General features: G+C 37.3%; 4 protein-coding genes across 5 annotated transcripts; 3 read left to right on the top strand and 1 right to left on the bottom strand.

The window, feature by feature from the left end:
- The first annotated feature begins 553 nt into the window (after nt 1–553).
- LOC137749523 (S-adenosylmethionine decarboxylase proenzyme-like) lies at nt 554–3,390 on the top strand. The gene is made up of 4 exons (XM_068489633.1): nt 554–719; nt 833–909; nt 1,576–1,730; nt 1,825–3,390. The coding sequence occupies exon 4, from the start codon at nt 2,003–2,005 to the stop codon at nt 3,125–3,127; it is 1,125 nt and encodes a 374-aa protein (XP_068345734.1). The 5' UTR covers nt 554–719; nt 833–909; nt 1,576–1,730; nt 1,825–2,002; the 3' UTR covers nt 3,128–3,390.
- Nucleotides 3,391–3,537: 147 nt separating this feature from the next.
- LOC137749524 (uncharacterized) lies at nt 3,538–7,398 on the bottom strand. 2 transcript variants are annotated; one of them, XM_068489636.1, is made up of 9 exons: nt 7,005–7,398; nt 6,531–6,623; nt 6,285–6,431; nt 5,872–5,946; nt 5,624–5,740; nt 5,375–5,521; nt 5,086–5,183; nt 4,463–4,676; nt 3,538–4,235 (listed from the first exon to the last, which is right to left on the bottom strand). In XM_068489636.1, exons 1-9 carry the CDS (start codon nt 7,087–7,089, stop codon nt 4,150–4,152), a joined length of 1,062 nt encoding a protein of 353 aa, XP_068345737.1. In that variant the 5' UTR covers nt 7,090–7,398; the 3' UTR covers nt 3,538–4,149. The 2 variants fall into 2 exon arrangements, with proteins under 2 accessions (XP_068345737.1, XP_068345736.1); XM_068489635.1 differs by having other exon boundaries at nt 6,285–6,434; nt 7,005–7,397.
- Nucleotides 7,399–8,249: 851 nt separating this feature from the next.
- LOC137709408 (stress-induced protein KIN2-like) lies at nt 8,250–9,052 on the top strand. Its single transcript, XM_068448502.1, has 2 exons — nt 8,250–8,385; nt 8,610–9,052. Exons 1-2 carry the CDS (start codon nt 8,326–8,328, stop codon nt 8,751–8,753), a joined length of 204 nt encoding a protein of 67 aa, XP_068304603.1. The 5' UTR covers nt 8,250–8,325; the 3' UTR covers nt 8,754–9,052.
- A 2,046-nt stretch (nt 9,053–11,098) lies between these two features.
- On the top strand, nt 11,099–11,895 carry LOC137709376 (stress-induced protein KIN2-like). Its single transcript, XM_068448469.1, has 2 exons — nt 11,099–11,232; nt 11,456–11,895. Exons 1-2 carry the CDS (start codon nt 11,173–11,175, stop codon nt 11,597–11,599), a joined length of 204 nt encoding a protein of 67 aa, XP_068304570.1. The 5' UTR covers nt 11,099–11,172; the 3' UTR covers nt 11,600–11,895.
- The last annotated feature ends 532 nt before the right edge of the window (nt 11,896–12,427 follow it).

A 12,427-nucleotide genomic window follows, 5' to 3' on the forward strand; every position in this document is an offset into this window, starting at 1 on the left:
AATTTCTTTAGCATTGTTTGAAAGCGGCACTAAGTACTATTCTTTTTGCTTTGGGGTCCAAGTTGCACGGACTAAATCGCAATTGATTTTGATATAAATTAAGAATCGGGCCCACGCAGCCATACAAGACAAAGCGCGAAGGATCGAGAATGAAAGCTACAAAAATAACCAGCTCACAGCAATCACACTGGTCCCTTTCACTACGTGGAGCCAATTCACAAACACACTTTCTTATCCTTTCACCACGTGTCGCGACGACTCGCATTCGTCCGCAGCCAATCACCGCCCTCAAATCTCCCGAACCTCTTCGCGCCGTCGTTTCGCTTTCGCATCACAGTCTTTTCAAAACATCGATTCCGCGACTAAATGTCTATACCTTCCCATCCACGCAAACAAGGAAGGGCAGAATCGTCCGAATGATAAAATCACGGGAGGTTGCGAGTTTTTTGAGCAAATCCACATGAAGCGGATAGACAGCGTGGCATGACCGTAAATAAAGGGAAATTCCGTGGCAAACAACACGGCACTCTCTGACGATATAAGGCAACGGTCCCTTGGGTTTCCAACCCTCACGGAAACAACGAAGCACCGATTTTTCTGCTCCCAAAATTTTCGTGACCTCAGTCAATTTTAGGTTTTCTGTGCGGTATAATTAGGGTTTGCATTTCGCCGAGTCCTTAAGATCTTCGCCTCCTTCGTCCCACTTTTCAAATCTTCAGGTACGATTAGGTTCCATTACTCGCCTTACGTTCTCGATTCTGTGGATTTTGCTGATTCAATTTTGCGTTTTTATGTATATCTGATCTTTTTTTTTGTTTCTGTTGGCGTTCAGGTGTTGATATAGAGATTAAGGGGAATTTTTCGAAGGAGATTGTAGATTCCGTTTGGATTATTAAAAAAAAAAAAATTGTAAGTTTGTTTCCTTAATCTCGGTTGTTTATTTCGTTGTTTGATTTGATTATTGGTATGATTATATGAGGAAAAAATTGTGTTCGTTGATTGATTAGGGTCAAGGTTTTATTTTTGTTGTTGAATTTCATTGATTTGGGGTTGTTTATTCTATATTCTCATGGAAAACGTAATGATTTGGTTTAGAACTTGAATGCATTATTCGCTTTCGATGTTTGGTGGCAATTGTAGTTGCCGATTCTATGCGTATTATCGGTATTTTTGGTCGTTTATTTAATCTCATATGCATACTCCATCTTCCGCAAGACTGGGAATTCGTCAGACACGGCCTGCTGCCACTGAGGGATCTTGCTGCCTTACTATATTTTTTCAGCTTTGTATAAACCCCTTATCCCTGTTCGGTAAATTACAATGCTGGTTTGATTCTAATTTTTTAAACACTGATTTGTTTTGTGTACATAATTATAGCACCGTTTGGTGCTTGGATGTATGATTTTATTTAATTTCCTAGCAGAATTGGTTTATTAGAGTTGGTCTATGCTAATTGTTCTTTATTGTTATGAGCAGTTGGATTCTCATTTAATTTGCATAGATTTCTCCTTTAACCTGGATTTGTAAGGTTATTACTTGTGATCTTGATCCCTTTTTGGTTAATCCTTTCTGTAGGAAAATAACTGAATGAGCTAATGGAGTCAAAGGGTGGCAAAAAGGATTCTAGTAGTAGTAAATCATCATTCTACGAAGCTCCCCTTGGTTACAGCATTGAAGACGTCAGGCCTCACGGTGGAATCAAGAAATTCAGATCAGCTGCTTACTCTAACGTAAGTTTTACTGTGTGTTTCATGGTGCTTGTAATTCCTCGATTGTTTTGTATGGACTTCCTTCTAAAATTATACTGTATTGTTCTGTGTGCAGTGCGTTCGGAAGCCATCCTGACTTGTGTTAAGTCCCAACATAACCCCGTGCGATCATTAATACAGCAATCTTACTCTAGTTATTCTAGTCTATTTCTTTTCCCTACTTCTCTCGCTCTCTCGTTCCCTCGCTTGTCATTTCATCTGCTGCTGCAACTCATCTGCTTACTTAAATCGAGATGGCTGTACCGGTCTCTGCAATTGGATTTGAAGGCTATGAAAAGAGGCTCGAGGTCTCTTTCTTCGAGCCTGGACTGTTTGCTGACCCTAGAGGCATGGGTCTTCGTTCTCTATCGAAAGCTCAAATAGATGAGATTCTGACACCAGCTGAGTGCACCATTGTTTCTTCACTGTCGAATGATGATCTTGACTCTTACGTTCTATCCGAGTCGAGCCTCTTTGTGTACCCTTACAAAGTGATCATCAAAACCTGTGGCACAACGAAATTGCTTCGATCAATCCCTGCCATCCTCAAGCTGGCTGACTCCCTTTCTCTAGCTGTAAAATCTGTGAGGTACTCTCGTGGGAGCTTTATCTTTCCTGGTGCTCAGCCCTCGCCGCATCGTAGCTTTTCGGAGGAGGTAGCTGTACTTGACGACCATTTTGGCAAGCTTGGTTTGGCAAGCAAGGCATATGTTATGGGAAGCCCTGACAAAACTCAGAAATGGCATATTTACTCTGCATCGGCGGAGCTGGCAAGCTTATTGTGGGGTTCACGCCACACAGGCCCAACCTACACTCTGGAGATGTGCATGACCGGTCTAGACAGGAAGAGGGCTTCTGTGTTTTACAAATCCGACGCAAGTTCAGCTGCTGGAATGACAGAAGAATCTGGCATCAGGAAGATCCTCCCAGAATCCGATATATGCGACTTTGAGTTCGAACCTTGCGGTTACTCCATGAACTCAATTGAAGGCAATGCAGTTTCTACGATCCACGTGACACCAGAAGACGGTTTCAGCTACGCTAGCTTTGAAACGGTGGGATATAATTTCAATGATGTGAACTTGACCCAGCTGCTTTACAGGGTTCTGGATTGCTTCAAACCAGCTGAGTTCTCCATAGCCTTGCACACCACCAGCACCGCAGGTGAAGATCTTGATGCTAAGGGCCCTCTGGACTTAAAGGGATACTGCTGCGGAGGAAGCAGCTATGAGGGTCTAGGCCTGGGTGGTGCAGTCGTCTACCACAGCTTTGTCAAGGATAATTCTGGTTCGCAGTCTCCAAGGTCGATTCTGAAGTGCTGCTGGAGCGAGGATGAGAAGGACGAGGAAGTTGAAGAGATAGATCTGGCCGAGATCTAGCGTTCTATTGTTCGTGTTTTTAGTAGTAATAAATAAAAGAAAAAACAAATGTGACTGGGGGGTTATGTTGCAATTATAGTAGGGTATTAGTATTATGATATGCAGCCTGCTGTGTCGCTGCAGTTTTAGTTTCTGATATTGTCAATAAACCGCATCTCCGGTGGCAGCCGAGATCTGTTGTCGTTCTCAGACTTCCTGGATGCCAGGAGTCTTTGTTGATCTACTTTTTTTCCTCTATAAGATGAATGTTATTATCTATATAATTTCTTTGTGTTATGACCATGGATTATGCCATTTATGTAGAATTGGTTTAGCACCTTTTGTTCTTCCAACTAGAAAAGAATATGAATGAAAGGATCATCATCATCACATGTTCGTATGTGAATCATATCATATTAATGGTCAGAGACGCCACGGTGACGGTAAATTCAGTAACAATAAATTTGTTCATAGACGTAAATGTCTCGAAAATGACTTGGGTCCCAACACCGGACGATGACGATCTTTGGGACATGAATATTAGACCTACGATTAAAAACGTACGATTTTTGGGTTGACATGAACATGAAACGGAGATAAACAAAACATGAACACGAAACGAATATATAACATAAAAACAAAATACAGACGGGTGAGGACTAATTATCTCTTCCTCAAGGAAGCATCCTCGCTTCTAAGCTTCTTGTTTTGGGTAGAAATTTGTTGGGCATTGGGCTTTCGATTTGTACAAATCCAAGGAACGCCAGATTTGACCTAAAAAGGAAAGCCAAAAGGCATCAAGGAAGACAAAAAGGGAGCAGAGGCCATTTTGTCTAAAAATAGCGAATTTGTCGTTGCCATTCGATAATCCGTAGCTTAATGTATGAAGAATGTGGATTCTCTGGTATATCAATTACGTTTGATGAAACAAGCGGAAAGATAAATACGGGGCGCAAAACTGCTATGCAACATGCCTTGATGTCTCAACATTATGAATAAGAACAATTGATTCCTGGCTTTTCTTCGTACAAACTTTCAGACGTTCAGTAAGGTCGAAACTTCCTAGCCGCTCTTAACTGCTGTATCCGCTTTTTATCTTGCTCAAATTTGCTCTGGAGCATCATAATTTCTGCAGGGACATATCTTATTAGCGCTTTGCTGTATTTGCACAACTTTAAACAACAAGAATACATATGATACTATTCTCAAAATCAAAACTATTTCGTGTGTAAATTATGAAAATAAAATTCATCGGAAACTGACAACATAAGCATATGTAATATGCAACATTTTCACCAACGTGGTGTCGTTTTTCAGGTTAACACAAGATAAACTTTATATGTAAGATTAACATACCGTTTCTCTGAGCTTCTTTCCTTTGGAACCGGTAAAAATCTAGCCCAGCAACTTCTGTGCGCTTCTTCTTGGCCACCTTGTCCTCCAAAGCAGCCTGGGCAACAGATCCTACTGTAATTCCACTCTCAGCATCCGTGCTCTTCTTCCTTCCTTTATGATGTACGACAACTGTCCATCCTCCGTCTGCAGCACGGGCTTCTTTCTCTTTCTTTTCCTGCATGTGCCATGCATATATGTGAACTATTACACATTTGATCAACTGGAAAGTTACGCACAGTGAATATAAACAGATGGACATACACGAACCACACAATACCAATAAAATATAGATTATACATTCCCACATTACATGGGCAAATGTGAAGAGAGATCAGAGGCAGGAATATGTAGCATACTTCCATGAAGAAATAAGTATGCGGGCCAAATTTCAAAACAAGGAAAAACAAAGCCCATCAGCTAATACCATATGTGTTTATAGATGGCTCAACATACACGAAACCGGTTTTTATAGATCTTCAAGCATGTGCAAATATGTCATTTAAGACAGTATGAACAGTGTTATAAAGAGCGAAGGTCCAAATGGTTGGTTTGAATACTCCAGTTGCATGGAAGAGGAAAATTACCTGTTCCAGTTTTTCATCATGTTCAACCATAAACTGATCAATTCTTTGCTGCAGTACCTTCAACCCAGGTCTACTTTGATGGTATTCCATAATCCATTCTGAGGATTCAGAAATTCTCAATAAGAGGAGTACAGCATAAAAAAGGGAAATTAACATCAGCTATGTTGAATTTTGTAAAATCAAATAATTTGAAGCTTATCATCAATAGGTATTTACTTATTAATAGGTTTGTTGGCTTTAGAATATGAAAATATACACCAACGAGTAGTTTGAATTCAGTAATTCATACTTTTCATTCCTTTTGCAGAGTCCTCATCCCCAGAAGAAATAAGGAAAACATCAGCCTGATCAGCTTCTACTTCCCTTTCCAGTGTCTTCTTAGACTTTGACGAATCAAGATCCTTCTTTTTCTTTCTTGAAGCTTTCTTGGGTACACCTACATCGACAATTTATTATTACTAAAAGTAGAAAAGTACTGATTGAAATGAAATAGTGATAACTCGGATACAAAGCGATGTTTCAAATTCAAGAATCATACCTGATATCCCTTTTGAGCTGTTCTCCTGACTAGCTTCTACTTCCTTTTCAAGTGACTTCACAAACTCTAACGAATTACTATCCTTCTTTTTCTTTTTCTTAGCTTTCTTTGACTTGCCTACAATAAAAAGAGAACCCCAACGAGCACTTGACCTTATAAGTAATTGCAATAAAAATATCATCCAATGACTCTGCTCAGATCAAACAAAAGCTGCCACTTATTCATAATTTCCAATTTTGGTTCCTTACCAGCCTCAGTGAGCACTTCACCAATTTCAATCTCTTCCTGAGTTTCAAATGGTCTCTGATCGGCAACTCCATCATCTAATAGAAAGAAAATTATCTTAATTAAGTTAAAAGCAGGAAAGGATTCTATGGTCGACACTTCAAAAGCATATGTGCATTTTCCATACAGCTTGAGAAATAAAATTGGAAGCAGAGACCTTAGGTTAGAGAAAAAGAAAACAAGAAAACAAATCCGACTTACATATAAAGCAAAACAAAACACAGACAGGCAAAGATTTTGGAAATTTGTAAATTTTCAATATTCACCCCCAAAAAGATACTTGAATGCACCAGGACACCATTAACAAATTACACAATAACTGTGGTTCCCCTGAAAACTATTACAGTTTAATGCTACCCAACTAGAAGCAACTTACCATTTATTTCATAAAAATTGTCATCAGTGTCCGTATTTGGATGATCATTCTTGCCTTCCATAGCTTCATTGTTCTTCACATTCTTTATTTTCCTTTTATTCGTTAGTTTTGCCTTTTTCTTATCTTTGGCTGGTTTGGCTGAATTATCTACTGAAACAACAAAAGCAAACGGAGAACATTGAGTTCAATCCAAATCTATAGCCCTAACAATGTACTTAACACATGAGAAACATAAATCCAATGTACCTTCAATAGAGACTTGAACAACCCTTCGAGAATCAGCATCGCTTTCCTTTGCCCTTTTTCTCTTTCTAATCTCTGCAGATCCTAATTTTTTATCTGGAAACAGATAAAAACAACAAAATCACAACTTAGTAAAACTCTTCGCCGTATCAATATAGATACAGGGAGCCAAATACTACCAAATCCAATTATCAAATAGGTTTTTGCCTCCATGATGATGAACATTGAACAATTATACATACATGCACTACATTTTAAATGCATAGTTCTTCAATTTCCCAAAGTATATAGCATCTATTTTATATCATATTATTCATCATCTAAATCAAAATTTCTCAACAATTAGTTTTTAGGTTCAAACCACCTAGAAACATAATTCCAATTTAAACACAAAAAATATCAAAAACCCAAGTTAGAAGCAAACTAAAACAGTAAGAAAAAAGTATAACTTTATTGATTATATGAAAAGTGACAAACCCTTTTCAACAAGCTCCAAATTTGGCTGGGCAACCTTCTTGTTCTTATGGGTCTTCTTCTTGTCCTTCATTCCCATCCTTTTCATTGACTCAGAGTGTGCAGATTAGAAAGCCGTGCTCGTTTCGGGTTGTAACGAAATCTCAAGTACCCGACTTTCCTACTCCTCAGACTCCTTTCTCCTCTTATCTGTAAAATCTGCTGGAAACTAATGCAGAAGAAGAAGAAGAAGAAGAAAAGGGTTTTTTGGGCGGAGAAGAACGAACAAAAAATATACAGAAAGTTGAAAACTTTGGAGCTCCGGTGATTGCACGAATGGAATGAAGAGGGAGAAGGAGGCCGCTCCAGCGGCGGGTTGAGGGTGGGTTTAGGGTGGCTATTTTCTGGTGGGTGTGGCGGGAATATAAATTGATAAATTTAACGTGCTTGTAGTGTAAATTTTGAAAATATCAGGGACTCCCATAATATTTTTGAAGTTTACTCTCTGCCCCTTTATTTTCTATTTTCCAAAAGTTTTTCAAGTTTGATTGCATGAGGGGGTGGATGGGCCGACTGGGCCCACTATAAAGGGATCGAGTGTGATATTTTTGCGTCTTTAGATTCTTAAGTGAAGTGACACGATCATTCACGTTGAAAGATTTTTTTAAAGACGTATTCGTGTAACACAATTTTATGTAATTCGTGTTTTGATTAGACATTCATGTATTTGTTTGAAAATTGAAATGTTCTTAGTTAAGTTTTAGAGAACCTTAGCTTGTGTTTCTATGAATTGGAAACTTAGGACAATTTGAAACTGTAAGTATTAACATTTGATGGGTTTTGATGCGATTTTATTGACAATCATGCATCATGTGACAATTACACGAATGATGTACTAAAAGACAATGGTGAATTTTTGTAATAAAAGAGGTGTGTTGATAAACTGAAGTCTGATTTTTTAATCTCCCGTTGTTGAAATTATTATCAAAATATATATCAATACAACTATTTTCTTTTTAAAAAAAATAAAAAAATTTAGTGGTATATTGATCCCTTTGGGATAAAAGTTTAGCAACTACCACTGGAGATAAACAGCTTCCTGGTCAAAAGGCCCATCCCAAGTAAAAACGCGACACGTGGTTGGTCCCCTGATCAATGACACGGAGGAAGTCCGGGTGTGACTTACGCGTGGCATCACACGTGTCGAGCATTCAGCTGCTCCAAAACCCTATATAAACCTATCCGACTGTGAGTATTTCATCATCAAGCAAATCAGCTACCATCTCTAAGAACTTCAATCGATTTCTAAGCGTTTTTTTATTCTCCAATTTCCAACTAAAAGAAAATGGCTGACAACTCTCAGAAGATGAGCTACCACGCTGGAGAGGCCAAGGGCCAAGCTCAGGTAACCCTCACTCATCTCCATCTTTCGTTTTGAAATGTTGCTAGCGTTGTAAAATAGTCATATATACTGCACTGGTTTCTTCTTTGTTCTTATGATTCTAGTGCATGATCGACTATTTTGGAGCGTCAATAACAATCTTTCGTTACGTTTTCTTTTGCTTTAATATTGATTGTGCATTGAGATTGAGGTGTGTTTGTTGTATTGGATGATTTGGGATTTGACAGGAGAAGGCCAGTGGAATGATGGACAAGGCTAACAATGCCGCCCAGTCTGCCAAGGAAACAATGCAGGATGCTGGCCAGAACATGCAGGCCAAGGCACAGGGAGCTGCCGATGCAGTCAGGAATGCCACCGGCATGAACAAATGAAGCGTTTTCGCATTTAGTTCTTGAACTTTTTGGGTCTTAGGGAACTATGGAGCCTCTTCTTCGACAGCATTTTTAGTGGTTTGTTTTTAATTTCTTGTTTGCAACAAAGAGAGCTTTAGCCCCTCGGCGTCTCAGTTGCAGGGAAGTTGTCGAGCTCTCAGTTGGGTGTGTGCTTCACACTTGTTCGGTTTTCGTTTCTTTTTTCTTTTGTTAATGTTTGTCTCTCTCCTTTGAAGGACGTAGAGTGGCTCCGTTCGTTGTAGTTCTCACCCAATTAATTCATGAACTTTTCATCATTATGTGATGGTTTTTTAGAATTATATCTTCATCTTTTACTTTTATTTTAATCCTCGCTTTTATATTATTTCATGATATTAAGATAATTAAAATAATTAAAGTGTTGCTAAAAAGCAGTGGTATTTTGCTTATAAAAGTCAATTTAACGGCAATCAAGCGACGAGACGGGGCGTTGAGAGGAAGCGAAAGGTGCAATAGCACAGTGCTCCAAATTTGAAGGGGTCCCTAAATTTTTGTCATTTAACATTATGTAATCATGTTATATATTTAAAAATTGCTTTTGTTAGCACTTTAAACCTTATTGTGCACTCCTCATAAGAATATTTTTTTTTCTTTCTAAACATAAGAACTTGGAGTACAATGAGAGTTTTTGAGTGTCAATAATAACATCTTGAAAAGCAACAGTTTGTTAATTTTATAATAACAATGTTATATATTCAAGTGAACTTTAAAGTTAGAGGTCTGTTTTTTTTTTTTTTTTTTTCATGTTTGGTTGTTTAAGATAAAATTGCTTTTGATTATTTAGTGAAAGTTATTGTTTGTAGCTCTTTTTATTTATCATTAAGGACATTTGTAAACATGCAATCAATGAGTGCCAAAGTTTGTTTTGATTTTTTTTTTTGTTGAATAAACGATATTATCTACGTTAAGAGGGCTAAGTCTCACAATGGGCTAACAATAATATGGTTCAAATTCGCCTTTGGAGAGAATTGAACATAAAACCTCTTACATACAAGTGAAGATGAATACCACTTGATCGTAGTACTAAGTGGCTTTGTTTTAATTTAAGTGAATGTTTTCTAATATCAATACATTGTCATATTTTTTTAAAACTTTATCTTAAAGAAGGTCCATTTTATAAATTTCGTACAGGACCCTTAAAATCTCAGAAACGATCCTGAAAGCGACAAAAGGGTGATAAGTGCTGTATTCTGTTTCATTCATGTTGAGTTATGTGCTTTATGTGAAAGGTACATCTGCAGTTCTGCCACTTTTATATAAATATTCTTTTTAAACATATGTGTTTTACAAGGTTTAAGATTTGACATAAAATATGTTTAAGAATTGAGTCACCTTAAGGAGAATGACCTACGTGATACAAGCATGAAAGAAGTTAGGATAATCAAAGTTTGGGTGGCTGGATTCACCTTGTGAAATAGTTTTCTAAATATGCAAAGATATTTCGAAGATAGAAAGCTCGATGGTACAAATAAATTTTATTAATTGAAACCTCAAAGCTATCTTCAAGTAATTGAAATTGAGTGAAGAATTATGAGGGTAGAAACCCAGAAAATGAAAAAAATGAGCAATTTAAAATGATTTTTTTTAAGTTTACACACCCCTATGAATTAAACTACATATTCTTATGATTTGTGAAACAAACTCTAAAACTTCAGTACGTAACTACATATTATGTAATTCGTGTTTTGATTAGACATTCATGTAATTCATGTTTTGATTAGACATTCATGTAATTCGTGTTTTGATTAGACATTCATGTATTTGTTTGAAAATTGAGATGTTCTCATTTAAGTTTTAGATAACCTTAGCTTATGTTTCTATGAATTCGAAACTTAGGACAATTTGAAACTGTAAGTATTAATATTTGATGGGTTTTGACCCGATTTTATTGACAATTAAGCATCACGTGGCAATTATACGAATGACGTACTAAGAGACAATGGTGAATTTTTATAATAAAAAAGGTGTGTTGATAAACTGAAGTCTGGTTTTTTAATCTCCCATTGATGAAATTATTATCAAAATATATATCAATACAACTATTTTCCTTTTTGAAAAAAAAAAAAAAAAAATTTGTGGTATATTGATCCCTTTGGGATAAAAGTTTAACAACTACCACTGGAGATAAACAGCTTCCTGGTCAAAAGGCCCATCCCAAGTAATAACGCGACACGTGGTTGGTCCCCTGATCAATGACTCGGAGGAAGTCCGGGAGTGACTTACGCGTGGCATCACACGTGTCGAGCATTCAGCTGCTCCAAAACCCTATATAAACCTATCCGACTGAGAGTATTTCATCATCAAGCAAATCAACTACCATCCCTAAGAACTTCAATCGATTTCTAAGTGTTTTTTTTCTCCAATTTCCAACTAGAAGAAAATGGCTGACAACTCCCAGAAGATGAGCTACCACGCTGGAGAGGCCAAGGGCCAAGCTCAGGTAACCCTCACTCATCTCCATTTTTCGTTTTGAAATGTTGCTAGCGTTGTAAAATAGTCATATGTACTGCACTGGTTTCTTCTTTGTTCTTATGATTCTAGTGCATGATCGACTATTTTGGAGTATCAATAACAATCTTTCGTTACGTTTTCTTTTGCTTTAATATTGATTGGCATTGAGATTGAGGTGTGCGTGTTGTATTGGATGATTTGGGATTTGACAGGAGAAGGCCAGTGGAATGATGGACAAGGCTAACAATGCCGCCCAGTCTGCCAAGGAAACAATGCAGGATGCTGGCCAGAACATGCAGGCCAAGGCACAGGGAGCTGCCGATGCAGTCAAGAACGCCACCGGCATGAACAAATGAAGCGTTTTCGCATTTAGTTCTTGAACTTTTTGGGTCTTAGGGAACTATGGAGCCTCTTCTTCGACAGCATTTTTAGTGGTTTGTTTTTAATTTCTTGTTTGCAACAAAGAGAGCTTTAGCCCCTCGGCGTCTCAGTTGCAGGGAAGTTGTCGAGCTCTCAGTTGGGTGTGTGCTTCACACTTGTTCGGTTTTCGTTTCTTTTTTCTTTTGTTAATGTTTGTCTCTCTCCTTTGAAGGACGTAGAGTGGCTCCGTTCGTTGTAGTTCTCACCCAATTAATTCATGAACTTTTCATCATTATGTGATGGTTTTTTAGAATTATATCTTTTACTTTTATTTTAATCCTCACTTTTATAGTATTTCATGATATTAAGATAATTAAAATAATTAAAGTGTTGCTAAAAAGTAGTGGTATTTTGCTTATAAAAGTCAATATAACGGCAATCAAGCGACGAGAGGGGGCGTTGAGAGGAAGCGAAATGTGCAATAGCACAGGGCTCCAAATTTGAAGGGTCCCTAAATTTTTGTCATTTAATATTATGTAATCATGTTATATATTTAAAAATTGCTTTTGTTAGCACTTTAAACCTCATTGTGCACTCTTATTTTTTTTTTCTTTCTAAACATAAGAACTTGGAGTACAATGAGAGTTTTTGAGTGTCAATAATAACATCCTGAAAAGCGACAGTTTGTTAATTTTATAATAACAATGTTATATATTCAAGTGAACTTTAAAGTTAGAGGTCTGTTTTTTTTTTTTTTTTTTTTTTTCATGTTTGGTTGTTTAAGATAAAATTGCTTTTGATTATTTAGTGAAGGTTATTGTTTG

The sequence above is a fragment of the Pyrus communis genome, chromosome 11 (assembly GCF_963583255.1).
Source record: "Pyrus communis chromosome 11, drPyrComm1.1, whole genome shotgun sequence".
Classification (NCBI taxonomy): domain Eukaryota; kingdom Viridiplantae; phylum Streptophyta; class Magnoliopsida; order Rosales; family Rosaceae; genus Pyrus; species Pyrus communis.

What these genes read in the sequence shown, in the direction of transcription:
- LOC137749523 (XM_068489633.1), top strand. Translation starts at nt 2,003, where the DNA reads ATGGCTGTACCGGTCTCTGCAATTGGATTTGAAGGCTATGAAAAGAGG.
- LOC137749524 (XM_068489635.1), bottom strand. Translation starts at nt 7,089, where the DNA reads ATGAAAAGGATGGGAATGAAGGACAAGAAGAAGACCCATAAGAACAAG. An exon ending in TTTGGAGCTTGTTGAAAAGG is followed by an intron (nt 6,624 to 7,004) that starts GTTTGTCACTTT and finishes ATCTGTTTCCAG; the next exon opens with ATAAAAAATTAGGATCTGCA. An exon ending in CAGCTCAAAAGGGATATCAG is followed by an intron (nt 5,522 to 5,623) that starts GTATGATTCTTG and finishes TTGTCGATGTAG; the next exon opens with GTGTACCCAAGAAAGCTTCA.
- LOC137709408 (XM_068448502.1), top strand. Translation starts at nt 8,326, where the DNA reads ATGGCTGACAACTCTCAGAAGATGAGCTACCACGCTGGAGAGGCCAAG. An exon ending in AGGCCAAGGGCCAAGCTCAG is followed by an intron (nt 8,386 to 8,609) that starts GTAACCCTCACT and finishes GGGATTTGACAG; the next exon opens with GAGAAGGCCAGTGGAATGAT.
- LOC137709376 (XM_068448469.1), top strand. Translation starts at nt 11,173, where the DNA reads ATGGCTGACAACTCCCAGAAGATGAGCTACCACGCTGGAGAGGCCAAG. An exon ending in AGGCCAAGGGCCAAGCTCAG is followed by an intron (nt 11,233 to 11,455) that starts GTAACCCTCACT and finishes GGGATTTGACAG; the next exon opens with GAGAAGGCCAGTGGAATGAT.